This window comes from Oncorhynchus nerka, linkage group LG12, assembly GCF_034236695.1.
Source record: "Oncorhynchus nerka isolate Pitt River linkage group LG12, Oner_Uvic_2.0, whole genome shotgun sequence".
Classification (NCBI taxonomy): Eukaryota; Metazoa; Chordata; class Actinopteri; order Salmoniformes; family Salmonidae; genus Oncorhynchus; species Oncorhynchus nerka.
This window is the reverse complement of record NC_088407.1, coordinates 39,885,749-39,908,913: the sequence shown is the minus strand read 5'-3', so window position 1 is coordinate 39,908,913 and position 23,165 is coordinate 39,885,749. Positions and strand designations below refer to the sequence as shown.

At 43.5% G+C, this 23,165-nt stretch overlaps 1 protein-coding gene across 1 annotated transcript in view; it reads left to right on the top strand.

The window, feature by feature from the left end:
• The first annotated feature begins 18,265 nt into the window (after positions 1 to 18,265).
• The window catches only part of LOC115138223 (sodium/potassium/calcium exchanger 2-like), a 166,780-nt gene continuing 161,880 nt past the window's right edge, over positions 18,266 to 23,165 (top strand). Inside the window, exons 1-2 of the mRNA XM_029674840.2 lie at positions 18,266 to 18,436; positions 20,499 to 21,597. Coding sequence (XP_029530700.1) covers positions 20,683 to 21,597 — 915 coding nt within the window. The 5' untranslated portion in view covers positions 18,266 to 18,436; positions 20,499 to 20,682. The remainder of the gene's footprint in view (positions 18,437 to 20,498; positions 21,598 to 23,165) is intronic.

The following is a 23,165-nucleotide window of genomic DNA, read 5'->3' as shown; positions in this document are numbered from 1 at the left end:
TCAATCAAACGCTAATTTTAATGAACTTGTCTAATGGATGAAGACACACTCTGAGTAAAAAACTTTGGAGTCGGATGGCTAGGGACACTGATTGTGAGAGGCAGTGCCCAATTCATTTGGAGGAGTGCACGCCACTGCATAATGGATCAAGCAAAGCAATACACTTTGAAACACTTTGCAAGTAAATTAATGGCCCAGTAGGTTTTTACATCTTTCATTTTTTTTTTTTTTAAATGTAACCTTTACTTAACTAGGCAAGTCAGTTAAGACCAAATTCTTATTTACAATGACAGCCTACCAAAACGCAAAAGGCCTCCTGCGGGGGCTGAGATAAAAAATATAGGACAAAACACACATCACAACAAGAGAGACAACACAACACTAGATAAAGAGATACCTAAGACAACAACATAGCATGGCAGTAACACATGACAACACATTATGGTAGCAACACAACATGACAACAACATGGTAGCAACACAACATAGCAGCAGCACAACATGGTAGCAGCACAAAACAGGGTACAAACATTATTGGGCACAGACAACAGCACAAAGGGCAAGAAGGTAGAGAGAACAATACATCACGCAAAACAGCCACAACTGTCAGTAAGAGTGTCGTCCATGGTTAAGTCTTTGAATGAAGAGATGGAGATAAAACTGTCCAGTTTAAGTGTTTGTTGCAGCTCGTTCCAGTCGCTAGCTGCGTCGAACTGAAAAGACGAGCGACCCAGGGATGTGTGTGCTTTGGGGACCATTAACAGAAGAACACATTGGTTTGTCCCAGGAAGAACTTAATGATATTACACACAATAGGTATTTCTAAAGAAGTATTGATAACACTTTCTATCAGACGTGGGACCACGTCATTGTTTTTACAAGTGACAAGTAAGTCTCAAGTCTTAGCACTCAAGTTCCAAGTCAAGACAGGCAAGTCCGAGTCAAGTCTCAAGTCAAGACCGACAAGTCCCCAGTCAAGTCTCAAGTCCTAAACTTTGAGTTTCGAGTCCTAAATAAGTCATAATGTGCTCTTCACCAAATGTAATACCATTTCATGTTTTTAACAAGAGTAAGAGTTAGTATATTATATTTACGCAAAACATGAATGCTTTTAAATATATATATATATTTATTACTTTCCAAATAAACTTTATATTTCCATGGCAATACATGGGTAGCCATGAGAAAGACAGACCAGTATGACAACAAAAACAAAATATTGGAGTGCTCTCTCTCTCTCCAGATATACTCTTGACACCTAAAACAATCCTGCCATAAAGTTACAATCATTTATTAAAAGGTACATCAAAACAACTGCTACTGAACTTCAAGTAGACCTACAATTTGAACACTGGCATGAATGTCTGAGAAAAAAATACAGATCCCAAAGATGGGGGATAAAACCTGAACATGGAGACTACGTGTGTGTGTGTGTGTGTGTTTGTGTGTGTGTGTGTGTGTGTGTAATGCATAAACAGTTAATTTTTTTCTCTTATCTCAGGGCCCTATGATGCAATTGCATTTACAAAATACAAAATTTTATAAAAGTCTGTCAGTCATTTGTGCACGATGAGGCCGCAGTTTGATGCCAACATGGCTGAAGACATGCTCCACCGGAGCACTGGAGGCAGTAACTGCCAAGACCCTGATGGCCACTCGGGACAGTGAAGGAAGAGCCTTCACATTCATTGCCCAGAACAAGAGGGCATTCTGTCCTTCGCATATGTAAAGGTAGTGACTTAGCTGTAGTGATCCCAACAGCTTTCTTCTGCCTCTTACAGTATGCTGCAAACAGCTTTTCTTCTTGTCCAGGACTATGGTCCTCTCGCTCTTCCTCATCAACAAGAGGCACAGCTTGTTCAGTCCCTGCAGCATCTTGCAGAATCAGTTCTGGCAAAACATGTAAAAGCATAGCAGAAACAAAAAGGTCGGTATTAAAGTATTGGTGATGCAGTGGATTAAACAAAAAATATTATTGTTGCAGTCAATTGGATTAAATTATGAGAAAAAGTTACATTAAACTCAATAATATTTACCTTTCACTCTTTGTGCCACCTCCTCCTTGACCAGCACACCTGCTCCACCCACATCAGAGAAAAAGCCGGATCCAAGGCAGCTGCTTTGAGGTAGACTGGATCTGAAAAGGGGGCAGTGATTCCATCTTGTGTCTTGGCCATTTTCACATTGATGAAGATTCCAAGAAATATTTTGTTCAGGGATGCATGGAGACTTCTGACCAGGCCGCTCAGGAAATGGACTTGATTCTTCCGCTGCTCCAGGTGGTGATTTAGGGACAGGACAGAGGGAACAACAGAACTGATTGTGACTATCTTCTCCCCCTGTGTCATATCTGTTGCTCCAAATGGCTTCAGGATGTCCACCAACTCCTTTAACTTATTCCACTCCCGTACTGTGAACAACAACTCCTTGTGCCCAGCCTTTTCTAGAACATGACAGAGCTTTAGGTGGTCACATTGGATTACTGCCTTCACTTTACTCAGTGTTGAGTTCCATCTTGTGTTGACAGCAGTAGGCATGCCTCTTTCCCCAAATTTGAATGTTGTGCTTGTATGCAGCAGTGAGCTGATTTTTGATCACTTTTAAAGAGAAGGAGTCATCACTTTTGTTTCTTTCAAGCCATCTCCCACCACCAGCTGGAGAGTGTGGGCAAAACACAGCGAGCGCTGTTTTGTTTTGCAATAGCAGCATCCACTGTTTGCTGGTCTTCCAGGTTTAGCTCATTCCAGAGCTCTGGGTCATCAACGTGATCTTCATCATGTACTCCATCATCCTGTTCAATGGAGAAGCACACCGTGAATGCTTTTCTCACACACACCCTCTCTGTCTGTGGTTACAGTAGGCTAACATATGTCAATGGTTTTAGGAACAGCAGTAACATCAGGCAGGATTTAGGCTACCAACTGCCTAACCAGTTGTAGCTCAATCTTGTGTGCAATGATTACGTTCCCGCACTGAATGACTGTGTGGAGGCTCATTGATTTAACGTTACGTTAGCCTACATGCTACACTAGCAAAGTTATATATAGCTCTCGGCTATATTAGCCACGACTTACCGTTCTTTGTGCAGCTTCATGTCAAACAAAGTTGGAAGTTGTTGCGCTTCCGTCTATAATTTTCTTCCCACATGTTTTGCAAGTTGCAATCCATTTTTTGGTGACTACAGTATTGTCTTTATATCCGAAAATAATAATTTGGGGTATCATCTTTCCAAGGGCTCCATCTGAATTCACCCGCCAACGTTCCTCTGCACTGCCATGTGCAACTTTTTCTCTGCTGGCACAATAGATTGGCTGCTGTCCGATTCAAACTGTAATCCGTTAAATGACGAGTTGATGCGGTGCATTTTTTTTAATAGCATCACTTTTCATATTAGGGCTTGGGGAGGGTATCAAGTCAGTTCGAGTCAAAAGGCTCAAGTCCAAGTGCAAGTCATCATATTTGGGACTCGAGTCTGACTCGAGTCCAAGTCATGTGACTCGAGTCCACACCTCTGCTTTCAATTAACCCCATTTAGATAATGCGTTAAACAGAGACAAAATGGGTTACAATTTCCCCACTTGCGCTGCCGAATAGCTAGATTTAAGGTGGCGCATCTGGTAAAAAACTTTGGGAAGACTGTCACGTGTGTTTGCGAGGCTGAGGTCCTGAGTTCAAGCCTTGGTATGATCTGAATCAGGGGGAAGCGGTAGTTGCTAAGCAAGCAGCATGCTGTCCTTTATAATGGTGCTGTGACCCGGTTCAGCAGTTACGCTTAGCTCAATGCCGGGGTTGTTGGGGGGTGAATGTAACAGATTGGGATCTGTGAAACTCACTCCCCAGCCTGAAGTGTCCCCACCGAATAGCTAGCTTTCGGTGGTGCAACTTGTAAGACTCTTCAGGAAGACGGGCACGTGTGTTTGCGAGGCAGAGGTACTGAGTTCGAGCCTCGGTATGAGCCGAATCAAGGGGAATCGAGCAGCGTGATTTCCTTTACACATTTGAGTGGCTTCATTAATCCAGTTCATCCCTCAGCTCTTTACCAAAACAGTGGCAGGGTGACACTTTGTTGTTGTTGGAATTTCAGATTGCCCCTTTTATGTAAAGTAGGGTTACAATCTATGAGAAGTTATACATTTTTCAGAAAACTGCACCTTTAAATCAATCGAAACTAAACAATGTCCTTCCTGTAGTGCAGGGATCATCAACTAGATTCAGCCAAGGGCCAATTTTTTCTTGAATGGATGGTCGGTCGGGGGTCCTGAACATATATATTTTTTTAATGTTAGACTGCAAATTGATCGCAAGAAGCCTTAACAGGGGCCTTAATAACAAGGCACTGCATCGCAGTGCTAGCTACGCCACTAGAGATCCTAGTTCAAGTCCAGGCTCTGTCGCAGCCGGCCACGACCGGGAGAACCATGGGGCGGCGCACAATTGGCCCAGTGTGGAGGTTTTGGCCAGCAGGGATGTTCTTGTCCCATTGTGCTCTAGCAACTCCTGTGGTGGGCCGGGTGCAATGCATGCTGGCATGGTCACCAGGTGTACGGTGTTTCCTCTGACACATTGGTGCAGCTGGCTTCCGGGTTAAGTGGTCATTGTGTTAAGAAGCAGTTTGGCTCGGCTGGGTTGTGTTTTGGAGGAAGCGCGGCTCTCGACCTTTGCTTCTCCCGAGTCCGTACGGGAGTTGCAGTGATGGGACAAGACTGTAACTACCAATTGGATACCACGAGAAAGGGGAATTTAAATACATTTTAAAAAGCCTTAAAAAATATAATATTTGACTGAAACATAATCATTTCAAACCTTCATTTACATTTGGGGTCATTCTTTTGGATGAGATGTTAAAATCGGTGTCCTGACTCTCTGTGGTCATTCAAAATCCCATGGCGCTTATTGTAAGAGTAGGGGTGTTCACCCCGGTGTCACGGCTAAATTCCCAACCTGGCCACATTCCATCATGGCCACCTAATCCTCCACCTCATTCCTAATGGGCATATATCACTCTTCACCACCCCAACTAATAGCTGATGTGAGGTGAGAGTTCTGGCACAAAAATGGTCGCGGTGCATCACTGAAGTGGGTGAAACACATTGATGGTGGAGGAGGTGAGCTTCCCTCTACTATGTAGCTCAGTTGGTAGAAAAGTGCTATATAAATCCAATCAATTATTATGAATTATCATTATTTATATACGATCACACGTCTCTCTATTATCCGTGGGAATACTTGGGAACAGATTTCTGATATTAAAATCACTTTTTGCTGATTTCCTGGTGTTGTTACAGTCTTTTATGTCCAAATATAAAAATAAAAAGTACATGTATCTCTATTAATTGCTCAGAAAACTTGTGGGGCCAAATATAACCACCGGCGGGCCAAATTCGGCCTGTGGGACTCCAGTTGGGAAACCCTGCTGTAGTGGATGCCGCAAGAGTATACACACTGGCGTCAACTGAGAAGGTATGAAGTATCAGGAGCATTACAATCATGTGTTATTTCTTATTTCAGGAACAATATTCTAATTAATAGAATTTCATATATTCAGTTCATATGATATTTTCCAATCATTATTTTCCACATACTGTACAGTCAAGTCCAAAATTATTGGCACCCTTGAAATACTGAGCTATATTGTATGCAAAAAAAGAAAGGGAAATCATATTATGTTATACTCATACAATTGCTCACAGAAGGAGATTTTGATTAACAGGTAAAATACGCATATATATATTTTTAAAAGGATGCATGAGCAGAAAATAACCCCCCTACTTACTGTAAAATATGGTGGTGGATCTTGCCTACACTGGTCCTGGGGCCCTAGTTTAGGTCAACGGCATCATGACCTTTACCTAGTACCAGGACACTGTAGCCAAAAACCTGGTTGCCTCTGCCAGGTGTCTGAAACTTGGAGGCAAGTGGATCTTCCAGCAAGACAATAACCCTAAGCACACATCAAAATCCACAAACAAATGGTTAATTTAACACAAAATCAACATTTTGCATTGGCGATCTCAGTCTCCGGACTTGAACACAATTGAATATCTGTCGTTTGAATTTAAGAGGGCAGTCCATAAGCACAGACCAAGGATATCAAGGATCTGGAAAGATTATGTATGGAGGAATGGGCTAAGATCAATCCCAGTGTGTTCTCCAATCTCATACAACATACTCGTCACAAGATGAGGTATTGTAAGGTATTAAAAACAGCGGTGCCAATAATTTCCCGTATCGATTTGAGAAGAAAAAATATGACTTGATTAACAAAATATATTTACCTGAACAATTGTATTAGTATAAAATAATATTTTTTGGGGGAGCATACAAAATAGCTCAATATTTGTATTATTTATTTTATACAATATTTTTTGCTCATCTTTATCAAACAAAAAGAAGTGGGCCTCCACCCCAAAACCCCCATGCCATTGCTCCAACCCCACCCCTGTGTTTTAATTTCTTCTTAGGAAATGTTCACATGGTATATGTAAAAGTATTTTGTTTTTATATTTATTTGACCACTTATTTACTTTAATCATGCCCCGCTACTCTCTCCTCTTCCATCCTATCATCTCTTCCCTCTGCTCAAACCTTCTCCAACCTATCTCCTGATTCTGCCTCCTCAACCCTCCTCTCCTCCCTTTCTGCATCCTTTGACTCTCTATGTCCCCTATCCTCCAGGCCGGCTCGGTCCTCCCCTCCCGCTCCGTGGCTCGACGACTCATTGCGAGCTCACAGAACAGGGCTCCGGGCAGCCGAGCGGAAATGGAGGAAAACTCGCCTCCCTGCGGACCTGGCATCCTTTCACTCCCTCCTCTCTACATTTTCCTCCTTTGTCTCTGCTGCTAAAGCCACTTTCTACCACTCTAAATTCCAAGCATCTGCCTCTAACCCTAGGAAGCTCTTTGCCACCTTCTCCTCCCTCCTGAATCCTCCTCCCCCCCTCCTCCCTCTCTGCAGATGACTTCGTCAACCATTTTGAAAAGAAGGTCGACGACATCCGATCCTCGTTTGCTAAGTCAAACGACACCGCTGGTTCTGCTCACACTGCCCTACCCTGTGCTCTGACCTCTTTCTCCCCTCTCTCTCCAGATGACATCTCGCGTCTTGTGACGGCCGGCCGCCCAACAACCTGCCCGCTTGACCCTATCCCCTCCTCTCTTCTCCAGACCATTTCCGGTGACCTTCTCCCTTACCTCACCTCGCTCATCAACTCATCCCTGACCGCTGGCTACGTCCCTCCCGTCTTCAAGAGAGCGAGAGTTGCACCCTTCTGAAAAAACCTACACTCGATCCCTCCGATGTCAACAACTACAGACCAGTATCCCTTCTTTCTTTTCTCTCCAAAACTCTTGAACGTGCCGTCCTTGGCCAGCTCTCCCGCTATCTCTCTCAGAATGACCTTCTTGATCCAAATCAGTCAGGTTTCAAGACTAGTCATTCAACTGAGACTGCTCTTCTCTGTATCACGGAGGCACTCCGCACTGCTAAAGCTAACTCTCTCTCCTCTGCTCTCATCCTTCTAGACCTATCGGCTGCCTTCGATACTGTGAACCATCAGATCCTCCTCTCCACCCTCTCCGAGTTGGGCATCTCCGGCGCGGCCCATGATTGGATTGCGTCCTACCTGACAGGTCGCTCCTACCAGGTGGCGTGGCGAGAATCTGTCTCCTCACCACACGCTCTCACCACTGGTGTCCCCCAGGGCTCTGTTCTAGGCCCTCTCCTATTCTCGCTATACACCAAGTCACTTGGCTCTGTCATAACCTCACATGGTCTCTCCTATCATTGCTATGCAGACGACACACAATTAATCTTCTCCTTTCCCCCCTCTGATGACCTGGTGGCGAATCGCATCTCTGCATGTCTGGCAGACATATCAGTGTGGATGACGGATCACCACCTCAAGCTGAACCTCGGCAAGACGGAGCTGCTCTTCCTCCCGGGGAAGGACTGCCCGTTCCATGATCTCGCCATCACGGTTGACAACTCCATCGTGTCCTCCTCCCAGAGCGCTAAGAACCTTGGCGTGATCCTGGACAACACCCTGTCGTTCTCAACTAACATCAAGGCGGTGGCCCGTTCCTGTAGGTTCATGCTCTACAACATCCGCAGAGTACGACCCTGCCTCACACAGGAAGCGGCGCAGGTCCTAATCCAGGCACTTGTCATCTCCCGTCTGGATTATGCAACTCGCTGTTGGCTGGGCTCCCTGCCTGTGCCATTAAACCCCTACAACTCATCCAGAACGCCGCAGCCCGTCTGGTGTTCAACCTTCCCAAGTTCTCTCACGTCACCCTGCTCCTCCGCTCTCTCCACTGGCTTCCAGTTGAAGCTCGCATCCGCTACAAGACCATGGTGCTTGCCTACGGAGCTGTGAGGGGAACGGCACCTCAGTACCTCCAGGCTCTGATCAGGCCCTACACCCAAACAAGGGCACTGCGTTCATCCACCTCTGGCCTGCTCGCCTCCCTACCACTGAGGAAGTACAGTTCCCGCTCAGCCCAGTCAAAACTGTTCGCTGCTCTGGCCCCCCAATGGTGGAACAAACTCCCTCACGACGCCAGGACAGCGGAGTCAATCACCACCTTCCGGAGACACCTGAAACCCCACCTCTTTAAGGAATACCTAGGATAGGATAAAGTAATCCTTCTCACCCCCCTTAAAAGACCTAGATGCACTATTGTAAAGTGGCTGTTCCACTGGATGTCATAAGGTGAAAGCACCAATTTGTAAGTCGCTCTGGATAAGAGTGTCTGCTAAATGACTTAAATGTAAATGTAAATGTAATGCAATTGTACTGTGAATGGTTTGTCCTCTGACAAATCAACTGTACATTTCGGTGTTCCTCAAGGTTCCGTTTTAGGACCACTATTGTTTTCACTATATATTTGACCTCTTGGGGATGTTATTCGAAAACATAATGTTAACTTTCACTGCTATGCGGATGACACACAGCTGTACATTTCAATGAAACATGGTGAAGCCCCAAAATTGCCCTTGCTAGAAGCATGTGTTTCAGACATAAGGAAGTGGATGGCTGCAAACGTTCTACTTTTAAACTTGGACAAAACAGAGATGCTTGTTCTAGGTCCCAAGAAACAAAGAGATCTTCTGTTGAATCTGACAATTAATCTTAATGGTTGTACAGTCGTCTCAAATAAAACTGTGAAGGACCTCGGCGTTACTCTGGACCCTGGTCTCTTGAACATATCAAGGACAGCTTTTTTCCATCTACGTAACATTGCAAAAATCAGAAACTTTCTGTCTAAAAATGATGCAGAAAAATTCATCCATGCTTTTGTCACTTCTAGGTTAGACTACTGCAGTGCTCTACTTTCCGGCTACCCGGATAAAGCACTAAATAAACTTCAGTTAGTGCTAAATACGGCTGCTAGAATCCTGACTAGAACCAAAAAATTTGATCATATTACTCCAGTGCTAGCCTCTCTACACTGGCTTCCTGTCAAAGGAAGGGCTGATTTCAAGGTTTTACTGCTAACCTACAAAGCATTACATGGGCTTGCTCCTACCTATCTCTCTGATTTGGTCCTGCCGTACATACCTACACGCACGCTACGGTCACAAGACATAGGCCTCCTAATTGTCCCTAGAATTTCTAAGCAAACAGCTGGAGGCAGGGCTTTCTCCTATAGAGCTCCATTTTTATGGAACGGTCTGCCTACCCATGTCAGAGACGCAAATTCGGTCTCAACCTTTAAGTCTTTAATGAAGACTCATCTCTTCAGTGGGTCATATGATTGAGTGTAGTCTGGCCCAGGAGCGGGAAGGTGAACGGAAAGGCTCTGGAGCAACGAACCGCCCTTGCTGTCTCTGCCTGGCCGGTTCCCCTCTTTCCACTGGGATTCTCTGCCTCTAACCCTATTACAGGGGCTGAGTCACTGGCTTACTGGGGCTCTCTCATGCCATCCCTGGAAGGGGTGCGTCACCTGAGTGGGTTGATTCACTGATGTGGTCATCCTGTCTGGGTTGGCGCCCCCCCCTTGGGTTGTGCCGTGGCGGAGATCTTTGTGGGCTATACTCAGCCTTGTCTCAGGATGGTAAGTTGGTGGTTGAAGATATCCCTCTAGTGGTGTGGGGGCTGTGCTTTGGCAAAGTGGGTGGGGTTATATCCTTCCTGTTTGGCCCTGTCTGGGGGTGTCCTCGGATGGGGCCACAGTGTCTCCTGACCCCTCCTGTCTCAGCCTCCAGTATTTATGCTGCAGTAGTTTATTTGTCGGGGGGCTAGGGTCAGTTTGTTATATCTGGAGTACTACTCCTGTCCTATTCGGTGTCCTGTGTGAATCTAAATGTGCGTTCTCTAATTCTCCCCTTCTCTCTTTCTTTCTCTCTCTCGGAGGACCTGAGCCCTAGGACCATGCCCCAGGACTACCTGACATGATGACTCCTTGCTGTCCCCAGTCCACCTGGCCGTGCTGCTGCTCCAGTTACAACTGTTCTGCCTTATTATTATTCGACCATGCTGGTCATTTATGAACATTTGAACATCTTGGCCATGTTCTGTTATAATCTCCACCCGGCACAGCCAGAAGATGACTGGCCACCCCACATATGATCTCTCTAATTCTCTCTTTCTTTCTCTCTCTCGGAGGACCTGAGCCCTAGGACCGTGCCCCAGGACTACCTGACATGATGACTCCTTGCTGTCCCCAGTCCACCTGACCGTGCTGCTGCTCCAGTTTCAACTGTTCTGCCTTATTATTATTCGACCATGCTGGTCATTTATGAACATTTGAACATCTTGGCCATGTTCTGTTATAATCTCCACCCGGCACAGCCAGAAGAGGACTGGCCACCCCACATAGCCTGGTTCCTCTCTAGGTTTCTTCCTAGGTTTTGGCCTTTCTAGGGAGTTTTTCCTAGCCACCGTGCTTCTACACCTGCATTGCTTGCTGTTTGGGGTTTTTGGCTGGGTTTCTGTACAGCACTTTGAGATATCAGCTGATGTACGAAGGGCTATATAAATACATTTGATTTGATTTGATTTGATTTACTAGGTACTTGTTTGCATGTATACTGTACATTCTCTGTATTTTCTTACTGCAGTCCCTTCAGAAAGTATTCACACCCCTTGACTTTTTACACATTTTAGTGTGTTACAACTTGGGATTCAAATTGATTTAATTGTATTTTTTTCATCAAGGATCTTCACAAAATACTCTGTAATGTCAAAGTTTAAGAAACATTCTAACATTTGTCTTTCTGGAAAAGTCTTAACCTCTTACCTCTACCTGGGACGCTTGCGTCCCAACTAGAGCTCTGGAAATGCAAATGCGCTACGCTAAATGCTAATAGTATTAGTTAAAACTCAAAAGTTCATTAAAATACACATGCAGGGTATCAAATTAAAGCTACACTCGTTGTGAATCCAGGCAACAAGTCAGATTTTTAAAATGCTTTTCGGTGACAGCATGAGAAGCTATTATCTGATAGCATGCACCAATACACTACAACAGAAAAGCACAGCAGGGGACGTAAACAAAATAATTAGCATTTCGGCGTTACACAAACCGCACAATAAAATAGAAAACAGTCATTACCTTTCACCATCTTCTTTGTTGGCACTCCTAGATGTCCCATAAACACTATTGGGTCTTTATTTGGATTAAATCGGGCCATATAAAGCCAAGATATCGTTATATGTAGACTGTGTGATAAACGAAAAAAACAGCGATTTCACAACGTAACGTCATTTTTAAAATTCAAAAAGTAGACGATAAACTTTCACAAAACACTTCGAAATACGTTTGTAATGCTACTTTAGGTATTAGTAAACGTTAATAAGCGATAAAAATCATCCGTAGGCGATGTACATATCATTAGCTGTCGTCTTGGAAAAAATTTCAGGAGAGAGCTCTTCCGGAATGATCTGGGCGGAGACCGGAGGTACGTCGTGCCCCTCTTTCGGTTCAACCAAGAATCAAAGAGGATTAAATTCACAAGATACTCGACTACATGGGGATGCTGTGGGAGTTGAATGCTCGGTCTTATCTAATTCGGCTCACTGTTAACAATTGCTGGAAGTGGCGCAAGGATATTTATTTCCATTTTCTGTGATCAGGTTTTCCTGCGCTTTCCGATGTAACGCACGTTATGTAATAGCCACAGTCGTGATTTAACCAGTTTTAAAAACGTCCGAGGGTTTCCTATACACACATTCTAACCATATGAACGTACTATATTCCTGGCATGAGTAGCAGGGCGCTGAAATGTTGCGCGATTTTTAACAAAATGTTCAAAAAAGTAGAGGGTAGGAGCAACTAGTTAAAGAGCTTTCCATGCCTGGATTGTGCAACATTTGACCATTTCAAAATTCTACTATCTCTATCTTCTTCTACTATCAAATTGACCATTGATCACAGCTAGACATAACTGTAACTCAGCCACTCAGAAACATTTACTGTCTTCTTTGTAAGCAACTCCGGTGTAGATACGGCCTTGTGTTTTAGGTCTTGCTGAAAGGTGAATTCATCTCCAAGTGTCTGGTGGAAAGCAAACTGAACCAGGCTTTTCTGTAGGATTTTGCCTGTGCTTATTGCCGTTCCATTGATTTTAATCCTGAAAAACTCCCCAGTCCTTACAAGCAAACCCATAACATTAAGCGTGTTAACCCTCAGAGCAAGGGCCGAATAGCTGGCTGGCTGGAGACATATTCAATCTCCCCCTATCCCAGTCTGCTGTCCCCACATGCTTCAAGATGTCCAACTTTTTATTTATTTATTTATTTCACCTTTATTTAACCAAGTAGGCCAGTTGAAAACACGTTCTCATTTACAACTGCGACCTGGCCAAGATAAAGCATAGCAGTGCGACACAAACAACAACACAGAGTTACACATGGAATAAACAAACGTACAGTCAATAACACAATTGGAAAAAATATATATACAGTGTGTGCAAATGAGGTAAGATTAGGGAGGTAAGGCAATAAATAGGCTGTAGTGGAAAGTAATTAGAATTTAGCAATTAAACACGAGTGATAGATGTGCAGAAGATAAATGTGCAAGTAGAGATACTGGGGTGCAAAGGAGCTGAAAAAATAAATCAATAACAATATGGGAATGAGGTAGTTGGATGGGCTATTTACAGATGGGCTATTTACAGGTGCAGTGATCTGTGAGCTGCTCTGACAGCTGATGCTTAAATTTAGTAAGGGAGATATGAGTCTCCTGCTTCAGTGATTTTTGCAATTCCTTCCAGTCATTGGCACCAGAGAACTGGAAGGAAAGGCGGCCAAAGTAGGAATAGGCTTTGGGGGTGACCAGTGAAATATATCTGCTGGGGAGCGCGTGCTACGGGTGGGTGCTGCTATGGTGACCAGTGAGCTGAGATAAGGCGGGGCTTTACCTAGCAAAGACTTATAGATGACCTGGAGCCAGTGGGTTTGGCGACGAATATGAAACGAGGGCCGGCCAAGGAGAGCATACAGGTTGCAGTGGTGGGTAGTATTTTGGTGACAAAACGGATGGCACTGTGATAGACTGCATACAATTTGGTGAGTAGAGTGTTGGAGGCTACATTATAAATGACATCGCCGAAGTCAAGGATCGGTAGGATAGTCAGTTTTACGAGGTTATGTTTGGCAGCATGAGTGAAGGATTTGTTGCGACATAGGAAGCCGATTCTAGATTTAATTTTCGATTGGAGATGCTTAATGTGAGTCTGGAAGGAGAGTTTACAATCTAACCAGACACCTCGGTATTTGTAGTTGTCCACATATTCTAAGTCAGAACCGTCCAGAGTAGTGATTACTGGACGGGGAGGCAGGTGCGGGCAGCGATCGGTTGAAGAACATGCATTCAGTTATCTTCTTAGGGATTTGGTTCCTGTGGCGGGATTAGATCAGCGGAAATTTTAGAGCGCCACCTATAGTTTTTGATAAAACTCAAACTTTCATTAAAACACACATGCAAGGTACTGAATTAAAGCTACACTCGTTGTGAATCTAGCCACCAAGTCAGATTTGTAAAATGCTTTTCGGCGAAAGCATGAGAAGCTATTATCTGATAGCATGCACCCCCCAGAATACCAGACCTTCACCTAAACAACAGATTTTGCGGTAGCCGGCGCTACCCAAAACGCAGAAATAAAATATAAAACATTCATTACCTTTGACGAGCTTCTTTCTTGGCACTTCTATATATCCCATAAACATCACAATTGGGTCTTTTTCCCGATTAAATCCGTCATTGTATAGGCAAAATGTTGTTTTCTGAAGACCGGTCTGAGCCAGGAATACTCCCTTTTACAAGACGCAACGTCACTTTTTAAAATTACAAAAGTTGCCTATAAACTTTTACAAATCACTTCAAACTACTTTTCTAAACCAACTTTAGGTATTAATAAACGTTAATAATCTATAAAATTGATCACGGGGCGATCTGTATTCGATAGCAGCAAGTCTTGAAATCATCGTCCATGTTTTCCATTTCACAACATCCTGGGGCGAGCTCCAAGAAAGAAAGTGCCGTGGTGTCGTGTCGAATGGTGTCGTCTGCATAGAGGTGGATCAAAGAATCACCAGCAGCAAGAGCAACATAATTGATTTATACAGAGAAAAGAGTCAGCCCGAGAATTGAACCCTGTGACACCCCCATAGAGACTGTCAGAGGTCCGGACAACAGGCTCTCCGATTTGACACACTGAACTGTGTCTGAGAAGTAGTTGGTGAACCAAGCGAGGCAGTCATTTGAGAAACCAAGGCTGTTGAGTCTGCCGATAAGAATGTGGTGATTGACAGAGTCGCAAGCCTTGGCCAGGTCGATGAATATGGCTGCACAGTATTGTTTTTTTATCGATGGTGGTTATGATATCGTTTAGGACCTTGAGCGTGGCTGAGGTGCACCCATGACCAGCTCAGAAACCAGAATGCATAGCGGAGAAGGTACGGTGGAATTCAAAATGGTTGGTGATCTGTTTGTTAACTTGGCTTTCGAAGACCTTAGAAAGGCAGGGTAGGATAGATATATGTCTGTAACCGTTTGGGTCTAGAGTGTCTTCTCCTTTGAAGAGGGGGATGACCGCGGCAGCTTTCCAATCTTTGGGGATCTCAGATGATACGAAAGAGAGGTTGTACAGGCTAGTAATAGGGGTTGCAACAATTGTGGTGGATAATTTTAGAAAGAGAGGTCCAGATTGTCTAGCCCAGCTGATTTGTGGGGGTCCAGATTTTGCAACTCTTTCAGAACATCAGCTGTCTGGATTTGGGGCAAAGGAGAAATGAGGGAGGTTTGGGCTAGTTGCTGGGGGGGGTACAGGGCTGTTGACCAGGGTAGGCGTCGCCAGGTGGAATGCATGGCCAGCAGTAGAAAAATATTCTTGAAATTCTCAATTATTGTGGATTTATCGGTGGTGAGAGTGTTTCCTAGCCCCAGTGCAGTGGGCAGCTGGGAGGAGGTGCTCATATTCTCCATGGACTTTACAGTGCCCCAGAACTTTTTTGAGTTGTACAACAGGATTCAAATTTCTGTTTGAAAAAGCTAGCCTTTGCTTTCCTAACTGCCTGTGTATATTGGTTCCTAACTTCCCTGAAAAGTTGCATATCGCGGGGGCTATTCGATGCTAATGCAGTATGCCACAGGATGTTTTTGTGCTGGTCAAGGGCAGTGAAGTCTGGAGTGAACCAAGTGTGTATCTGTTCCTGGTTCCATTTTATTTTTAATGGGGCATGCTTATTTAAGATGGTGAGGAAAGCGCTTTTAAAGAATAACCAGGCATCCTCTACTGACGGAATGGATACCTGGGCCAGGTCGATTAGAAAGGCCTGCTCGAGGAAGTGTTTTAGGGAGCGTTTGACAGTGATGAGGGGTGGTCGTTTGACCGCAGACCCATTACGGACGCAGGCAATGAGGCAGTGATCGCTGAGATCTTGGTTGAAGACAGCAGAGGTGTATTTAGAGGGCAGGTTGTTCAGGATGATATCTATGAGGGTGCCCGTGTTTACAGATTGGGGTTGTACCTGGTAGGTTCATTGATAATTTGTGTGAGATTGAGGGCATCTAGCATAGAATGTAGGACGGCCGGGGTGTTAAGCATGTCCCATTTTAGGTCACCTAACAGTACGAGCTCTGAAGATAGATGGGGGGCAATCAATTCACATATTGTGTCCAGGGCACAGCTGGGGGCAGAAGGTGGTCTATAACAAGCGTCAACAGTGAGAGACTTATTTCTGGAAAGTTGGATTTTTGGAAGTAGAAGCTCGAATTGTTTGGGCACAGACCAGGATTGTATGACAGAACTCTGCAGGCTGTTTCTGCAGTAGATTGCAACTCCGCCCCCTTTGGCAGTTCTATCTTGTCGGAAAATGTTATAGTTATGGATGGAAATTTCCGGATTTTTGGTGGCCTTCCTAAGCCAGGATTCAGACACGGCTAGGACATCAGGGTTGGCAGAGTGTGCTAAATCAGTGAGTAAAACAAACTTATGGAGGAGGCTTCTAATGTTAACATGCATGAAACCAAGGCTTTTGCGGTTACAGAAATCAACAAATGAGAGTGCCTGGGGAATGGGAGTGAAGCTAGGCGCTTCAGGGCCTGGATTAACCTCTACATCACCAGAGGAACAGAGGAGGAGTAGGAGAAGGGTACAGCTAATGGCATTCTTTCTGTACCAAAGAAAGCAAAGGTAACTGAACTAAATGACTCTCCCCATAGCACTCACTTCTGTCATTATGAAGTGCTTTTAGAGACTAGTCAAGGATCATATCACCTCAACCTTACCTGCTACCCTAGACCCACTGCAATTTTCTTACTGCCCCAATAGATCCACAGACGATGCAATCTGTTGGAAGAGGTTAATAGATAATGCTATTGAAGTGTTATTTAATGTGTGTTCTCTTTATGAAAGCAATACTACAGGCCTTTTTGTGAAATGTGAAAAGAGAGTTTTGCTTATTTGGTAGGCTATGCATGATTTAAAAAATATATATATAACAAGCCACAATGGAAGTGCACATTGTGTTGGTTGGAATAGTATAGAAGAGTTTGAGAAATCATGTCATCCTTCTCAATTCATAGTTCTGAGCTTCTAACACTGTGGGTGCATGGGTCAGTGTGAATTGTTCATGCACATGTCTGTCTTTCAATGATAGGCCTAAGTGGATATTGATAACACGAAGGCAGACAAGTTTCTATCTGTCTATGTTCCCATTTTGGGTTGATTGCAGGCAGGGAAAGAAGGGAGGGCAATCAATGAGGTCAGTGAATCGTGATTTATTACCTACCACGAGGGCATTAGTGTCACACATACTTTCCCACTGCACACAGACGTCAGTTCAATGTTTAGTTTTGATTTACATTTGGTTGAGTTGTCAACTATTGTGAATTCAATGTGAAATCAACAAAACATGTCACCATGTCATTCGAGGTTAAAAGTTTAGGTTAAAGGTTAGGTGAAAAAAACACGAAATTCCCTGACGTTGATGACTCTGCAAATCCAATTAGTTTTCCTACATTTATTTTTGGGGGTTGAAATGATGTGGAAACAACGTTGATTCAACCATTTTTCCCCCAGTGGGTTGTCATGCTGTGCAGAGACTGCTGTCTTTATCCAACACGGCTTGTTTGGCATGTCTGCTAATGCTAAGCCCTGGTGGGGATTTTGATGTAAGAGGAATGAAAAGTAAACATGAGCAGCAGGTTCGTAGAGATGAATGTAACTTCAACCGAAGGCTGAGCAACAGACAAATCCCACAACACCAAATCCCACTGATTTCATAGAGCACACACTATTTGACCTTGAAATCATGACTGCATTCCTTTATGGATCTTATGTCCCAAAATGCCCTGATGTTTTTCAACCTAATGATAGATTAGGAGTGCTGATTTAGGAATAAAGTCCCCCCTCCATATGGTTTAAAAGGCTAACCTGATCCTAGCTCTTCCACTTTGTGAATAAAGCACCGGTTTAGCTCCATTTGGGCGACTCCCCTTCTGTGACCTTCAAACCTTCTATCTATATATGAAGGATCATGTGTAGGCCATTAAGTAACATCATTGAATGTTATTTCAAACATGCACAAGTATATCCATCTATATCAGCCCTATCTGTATAGTTGAAATGGTGCCATTGCTGTAACCACGGCAACTCCATCAAGGTCTAGTCTATCCTGTTATGGCATATGACGGCTTCCACTGTTGTAAACTATAACCTCCCTATTCACGTGGTTAGACCGACCTTACCTTAGGCTCCAGTCGTTTCTTTTAGATTAGCATTGTATTTTAGACTAGAACGATTTCTCAGTGAGATGGGAGGGATGATGTTGAGGTGAGCGCAGTTTGCAACCAGTTTGTCGGAGCTCCTCCTCAATCGTCGGATAGGGTATGAACATCACATTTGCTCAATGAGAGCAAGGGAACACAAAAGACGGAACCGAATTTCGACCTGGTGTGTTACGGTTGCCGTTCTATTTACCGCTATATAAGGTAAGACATTCATAATTACTGACACATTTGTCAATGTTACATATTTTGCGCAAATTACGACAACTGAGTAGTCTACCCACTGGGCACAGACCCCAGTGCAATGTCTAGTTTTTATTTACATGTGGTTGAGTTGTCAACTAATGTGAATTCAAGGTTGAATCAGCAACAACAAAAAATCTCCATGTCTTTATCTAGTTTTAAAAGTCGGGGGAAAATACAAAATTCCCTTACATTTCCACGTTGATTCAACGTCATCACATTGCATTTTTTGGGGGGTTGAAATGACGTGGAAACAACATTGAGTCAACCAGTTTGTGCACAGTCGGTAATAATCACTCAGCTTGACGTGTTATGTTTTAATGTTAAGCGGCAGGGAGATTTTACTGCAGGACAGAGGCGCACGTTGCAACAGACGTTTGTCTGTTCCTCATATAAATGAAGACATATCATGCGGATATTTCAATGCACGGTGTAGGCTACGCTAGAGAAGGCCAGTAAAAGCCTATTTTTTTGCGTGTAGACTATTTCATTTAAACGCCAATAGCCGTTAATATTTTTTATATTGTAAAAGTATTTAGATTTCTGTGACTCAAGTAGAATCTGTCAGTTAACCACGTTTGCGACACAAAACAAGTCTGCGCAACAAAAATGTTACATTCTGCGGAGAATAGATAGCCTAGCCCATGCAGAACAAACGCACATATGATTTGCTTTGGCTACGTTTGATCAGCTTCAAACGCCGCAATCCAATCATATAGTAACTATAACCGGTATAAAGGTGCCATTAAAGTTCGTTTTTAGGTCTGGGGCATTTGGTGCATCACATACCGAGTAGGCCTAAAATTTTGTGGAATTTGGTTATTTGCAACAATTCCACCTGGATACCATACCATTAGTAGGGCGAATCTTTATTATAAATATTTTCTAATGAATTCTCTCTATCCGAGTAGGCCAAATTGGTGAATTATTTCCTCTTTTCACATACATAGCATGGTAACTACAGTGCATACATTCCTGTCCCTATTAATATGTAGTGTCATCTATATTTTTCAGAGGAAATAGCCTACCTGTTTTCCATGTTATTATTAGCCTTTATACAACTGGTGGGTCTAATCCTGAATGCTGGTTGGTTAAAACCGCATTCCAGCCGGTGTCTATTCCACAAATTACCATTTGACTGCGCAAAATCCCTGTCTCATCAACCCAGCAAGGAAATGTATAAACTTGGCCTTCTCTATAAAAAGCATCTAAACATTATCTCACATTTCTTTTAGCCTAACGTTTAGTTTTCAACAGCAGAGATTTGTATAAACCTTGCTGTCTGTCTCTCTGACATTTGCAACATTGTTTCAATATTCAAATCTCCAGCTGTCTCATAGTGATGAATGTGTCGGGACGAGACAGCCAGGCATGCAGCTTTTCTCAGCCCGTCGAAATCAGGGATCAGCTGGTATCATTTTTTTATGGCTATATACAAAGAAATGTCAATTGAAAAAAGATCAAACTAAACGAAGTGCAGTTAGTTTGCAGTCTTTCCAGCTTCAGTTTGAAGTGATTTGAATATGTTGGTAACTCGTTGTATAAAAGCGATAATGCCCTCAAAGCCGATGTTTGGAGGATATATTTTAGCTCGGGTTAACTCGGGCCTTATCACTTTAATATCTGGGTGTAATTTACAATGCATGTGACAAGCAATGATTAGTCTATTATGAATTCAAACATTTGAAGATTTTCCCTCTATGTTATTTGCTTGTTTCTGAAAAGATAAAGTAAGATATAGCTATTCCCTCAATTACTCTGCCTCTGAACCCATGTATTGCTGGTATATCTGTATCATAGCATAGACCTTAATACCACAATGAAACATCAGAACATGAAATGTAAAAATAATCTTCAAGGAAATTGGATAACCATGGTCAGGACTAGGCTACATCGTGGTGTTAAATCCAATACAGAATTGAGGTAGGCATGTGACAGCTAACAGTTTGTTGCTGTGTGTAAATTCTACATGTTGAAGCTTCCTCCTTTTTCTCTTCAATTTCTATTCAAATCTTGTTTTTAGAGGCTAATATGAAGACATCGTTTGGCAAGCCAGACCCTGGAAAGCTTCAGGAATACTCCCATGTTGTTTGAAGCCCACGGCAGTACCATGCGTTGTGTCTGGTAACAAAAACCAGCTCACCCTCTTTCCAGCCAACCATTGAGAGTATAGAAACACACACAGCACAGCGCATCACATCACAGTGATGGGTTTGGACCAACCCTGCTTGGATATGGTGGTGCAAAGGCCCTTTCTGGATGCAACTTGTAAGAGGCACCGTCACCAGAACCTGCTTAGAAAGCTGAGGCCCATACGAATCCTGGGTTTTGTGTTCAGCCTGGTAGCCATAAGTGCTATCTCCTTTTCCTTCAGCGCCTTGACATGGAGCTCAGGGACCCACTCGGAGCTGCTCCTGCCTCAAGAGGCCCTCCTTCAGTCTGGTCCTGCTCCCCACAGGACTCTACTTTCCACTCAGCACCAGAGGGATCCCAATGTCTCAGCCAACATGCCCGTGGCCATGAGGTCTTCGGCAGACGGCAACGAGAGCCAGGGGGACTACCCCACGGACCTGTTCACTCTGGAAGAGAGGCGCCAGGGTGCTGTGGTGCTCCACATGTTTGGGATGCTGTACATGTTCATCTCTTTAGCCATTGTGTGTGATGAATTCTTCGTGCCCGCTCTGACAGTCATCACAGAGAAGCTGGCCATCTCTGATGACGTGGCGGGGGCCACCTTCATGGCGGCAGGAGGGTCAGCTCCCGAGCTTTTCACTTCTGTCATCGGCGTATTCATCTCCCACAGCAATGTGGGTATCGGAACCATTGTGGGCTCAGCTGTCTTCAACATTCTCTTCGTCATTGGAATGTGTGCCATCTTCTCCAGGGAGATCCTCAATCTGACCTGGTGGCCCCTCTTCCGTGACGTCTCCTTCTACATCATAGGCCTGATCATGCTCATATGTTTCTTCCTGGATAACTACATCTCCTACTGGGAAAGTATTGCTCTGCTCTCAGCCTATGCCACCTATGTGATCTTTATGAAGTTCAACAGCAATGTTGAGGGCTTTGTGAAAGGCTGCATGAACAAGAATCAAGTGGTGGAGGTGGAGGTTCAGCCGAAGGTGAGTCTCTTTCCCTTCATATATTTTTCATTATCTCTCTTTCCTCTGAGTTTCATCAACATTTCCTCTGCCTCCCTTTCTTATGAATGTGACCATTTCAATCTAGGCCAATTGTGCGCCGCCCTATGGGACTCCCAATCACAGCCGGATGTGATGCAGCCTGGATTCGAATCACATACTGCAGTGACGCCTCTTGTACTGAGATGCAGTGACTTAGGCCACTGCGCCGCTCAGGAACCCCCCTATGTTGTATCCCATAAAAAGTCAAGTCTTTCTGTTGCCTGGTAACATACACTATATAAATGAATTCAAATCGAAGTCAGTCAGTTTTTGTATTTAATTGTTTCATTTAACCTTTATTTTAACAGGGAAGACAAATGTGCCCTGTATATACAACATAAATATACATATTATACCCAAAATATATACAGTACTCCCGAGTGGTGCTCTCGAGTGGCACAGCAGTCAAAGGTACTTACTTCTCAGTGCTAGAGGTGTCACTACAGACCCTGGTTTGATTCCAGGCTGTATCACAACTGGCCGTGATTGGGAGTCCCATAGGGCGGCGCACAATTGGCCCAGTGTCATCCGGGTCACGGTTTAGCCGGGGTAGGCCGTCATTGTAAATAAGAATTTGTTCTTAACTGACTAGCCTTGTTAAATGAAGGTAAAAAAATATATATACAATACCAGTCAAAAGTTTAGACACACCTACTCATTCAAGGGGTTTTCTTTATTTTTTACTATTTTCTACATTCAGAGGAGACTGCGTGAATCAGGCCTTTATGGTCGAATCAGGCCTTCATGCTCATAACTTCTTTGGTTACCACATGATTCCATATGTGTCATTTCATAGTTTTGATGTCTTCACTATTATTCTACAATGTAAAAAAATCCCAAGAATGAGTAGGTGTATCCAAACTTTTGACTGGCACTGGATATGGCGGACATGCATAAAGATAGCAGCCACACATGTACTTACCACAAATGCCTAATGGGCTAAGTTCACTGTATAATACAGTGTTCCCCATTACTATTTTTTTTACTTGCATTAGCATAGTAAACTTAATCCCAACTCTAGCTCAAAGATGTAAAAAAAAAAAAAAAAGTACATTGTGCTGATTTATTGGCACATTGAACCATGTTGCTATAGTTAATAAATCTGCGGGTTGTGCTAAAACGATGTCAAATCTGAATTCCTCCATCTTTATACACCTTTTCCATCAGGAAGTGATTTGAATCTAACATTTTAAAGAACTTTTTCTTTTCAGTTTATTAGTAAAAATTTGAAGTGGTTATTTTTTCACTTATTGAAAAAAATAACCACTGAAATTTCAGGTTACTTCCTGAATTGACTGACTTGACTGACTATTTGGTTTCGATATTTATACAATTTTGGGCTTGCCCAGTCCATGAACTTTAGTCAGCAGGTGTCGTTTGAATGCTTACCCTGTGCTCTGAAATGAAAATGTTTTATTTCATAATACCTCTTTAAATTGTGCTCAATTATAGTGCCTTCGGAAAGTATTCAGGCCCCTTGACTTTTTCCACATTTTGGTAGGTAAAAG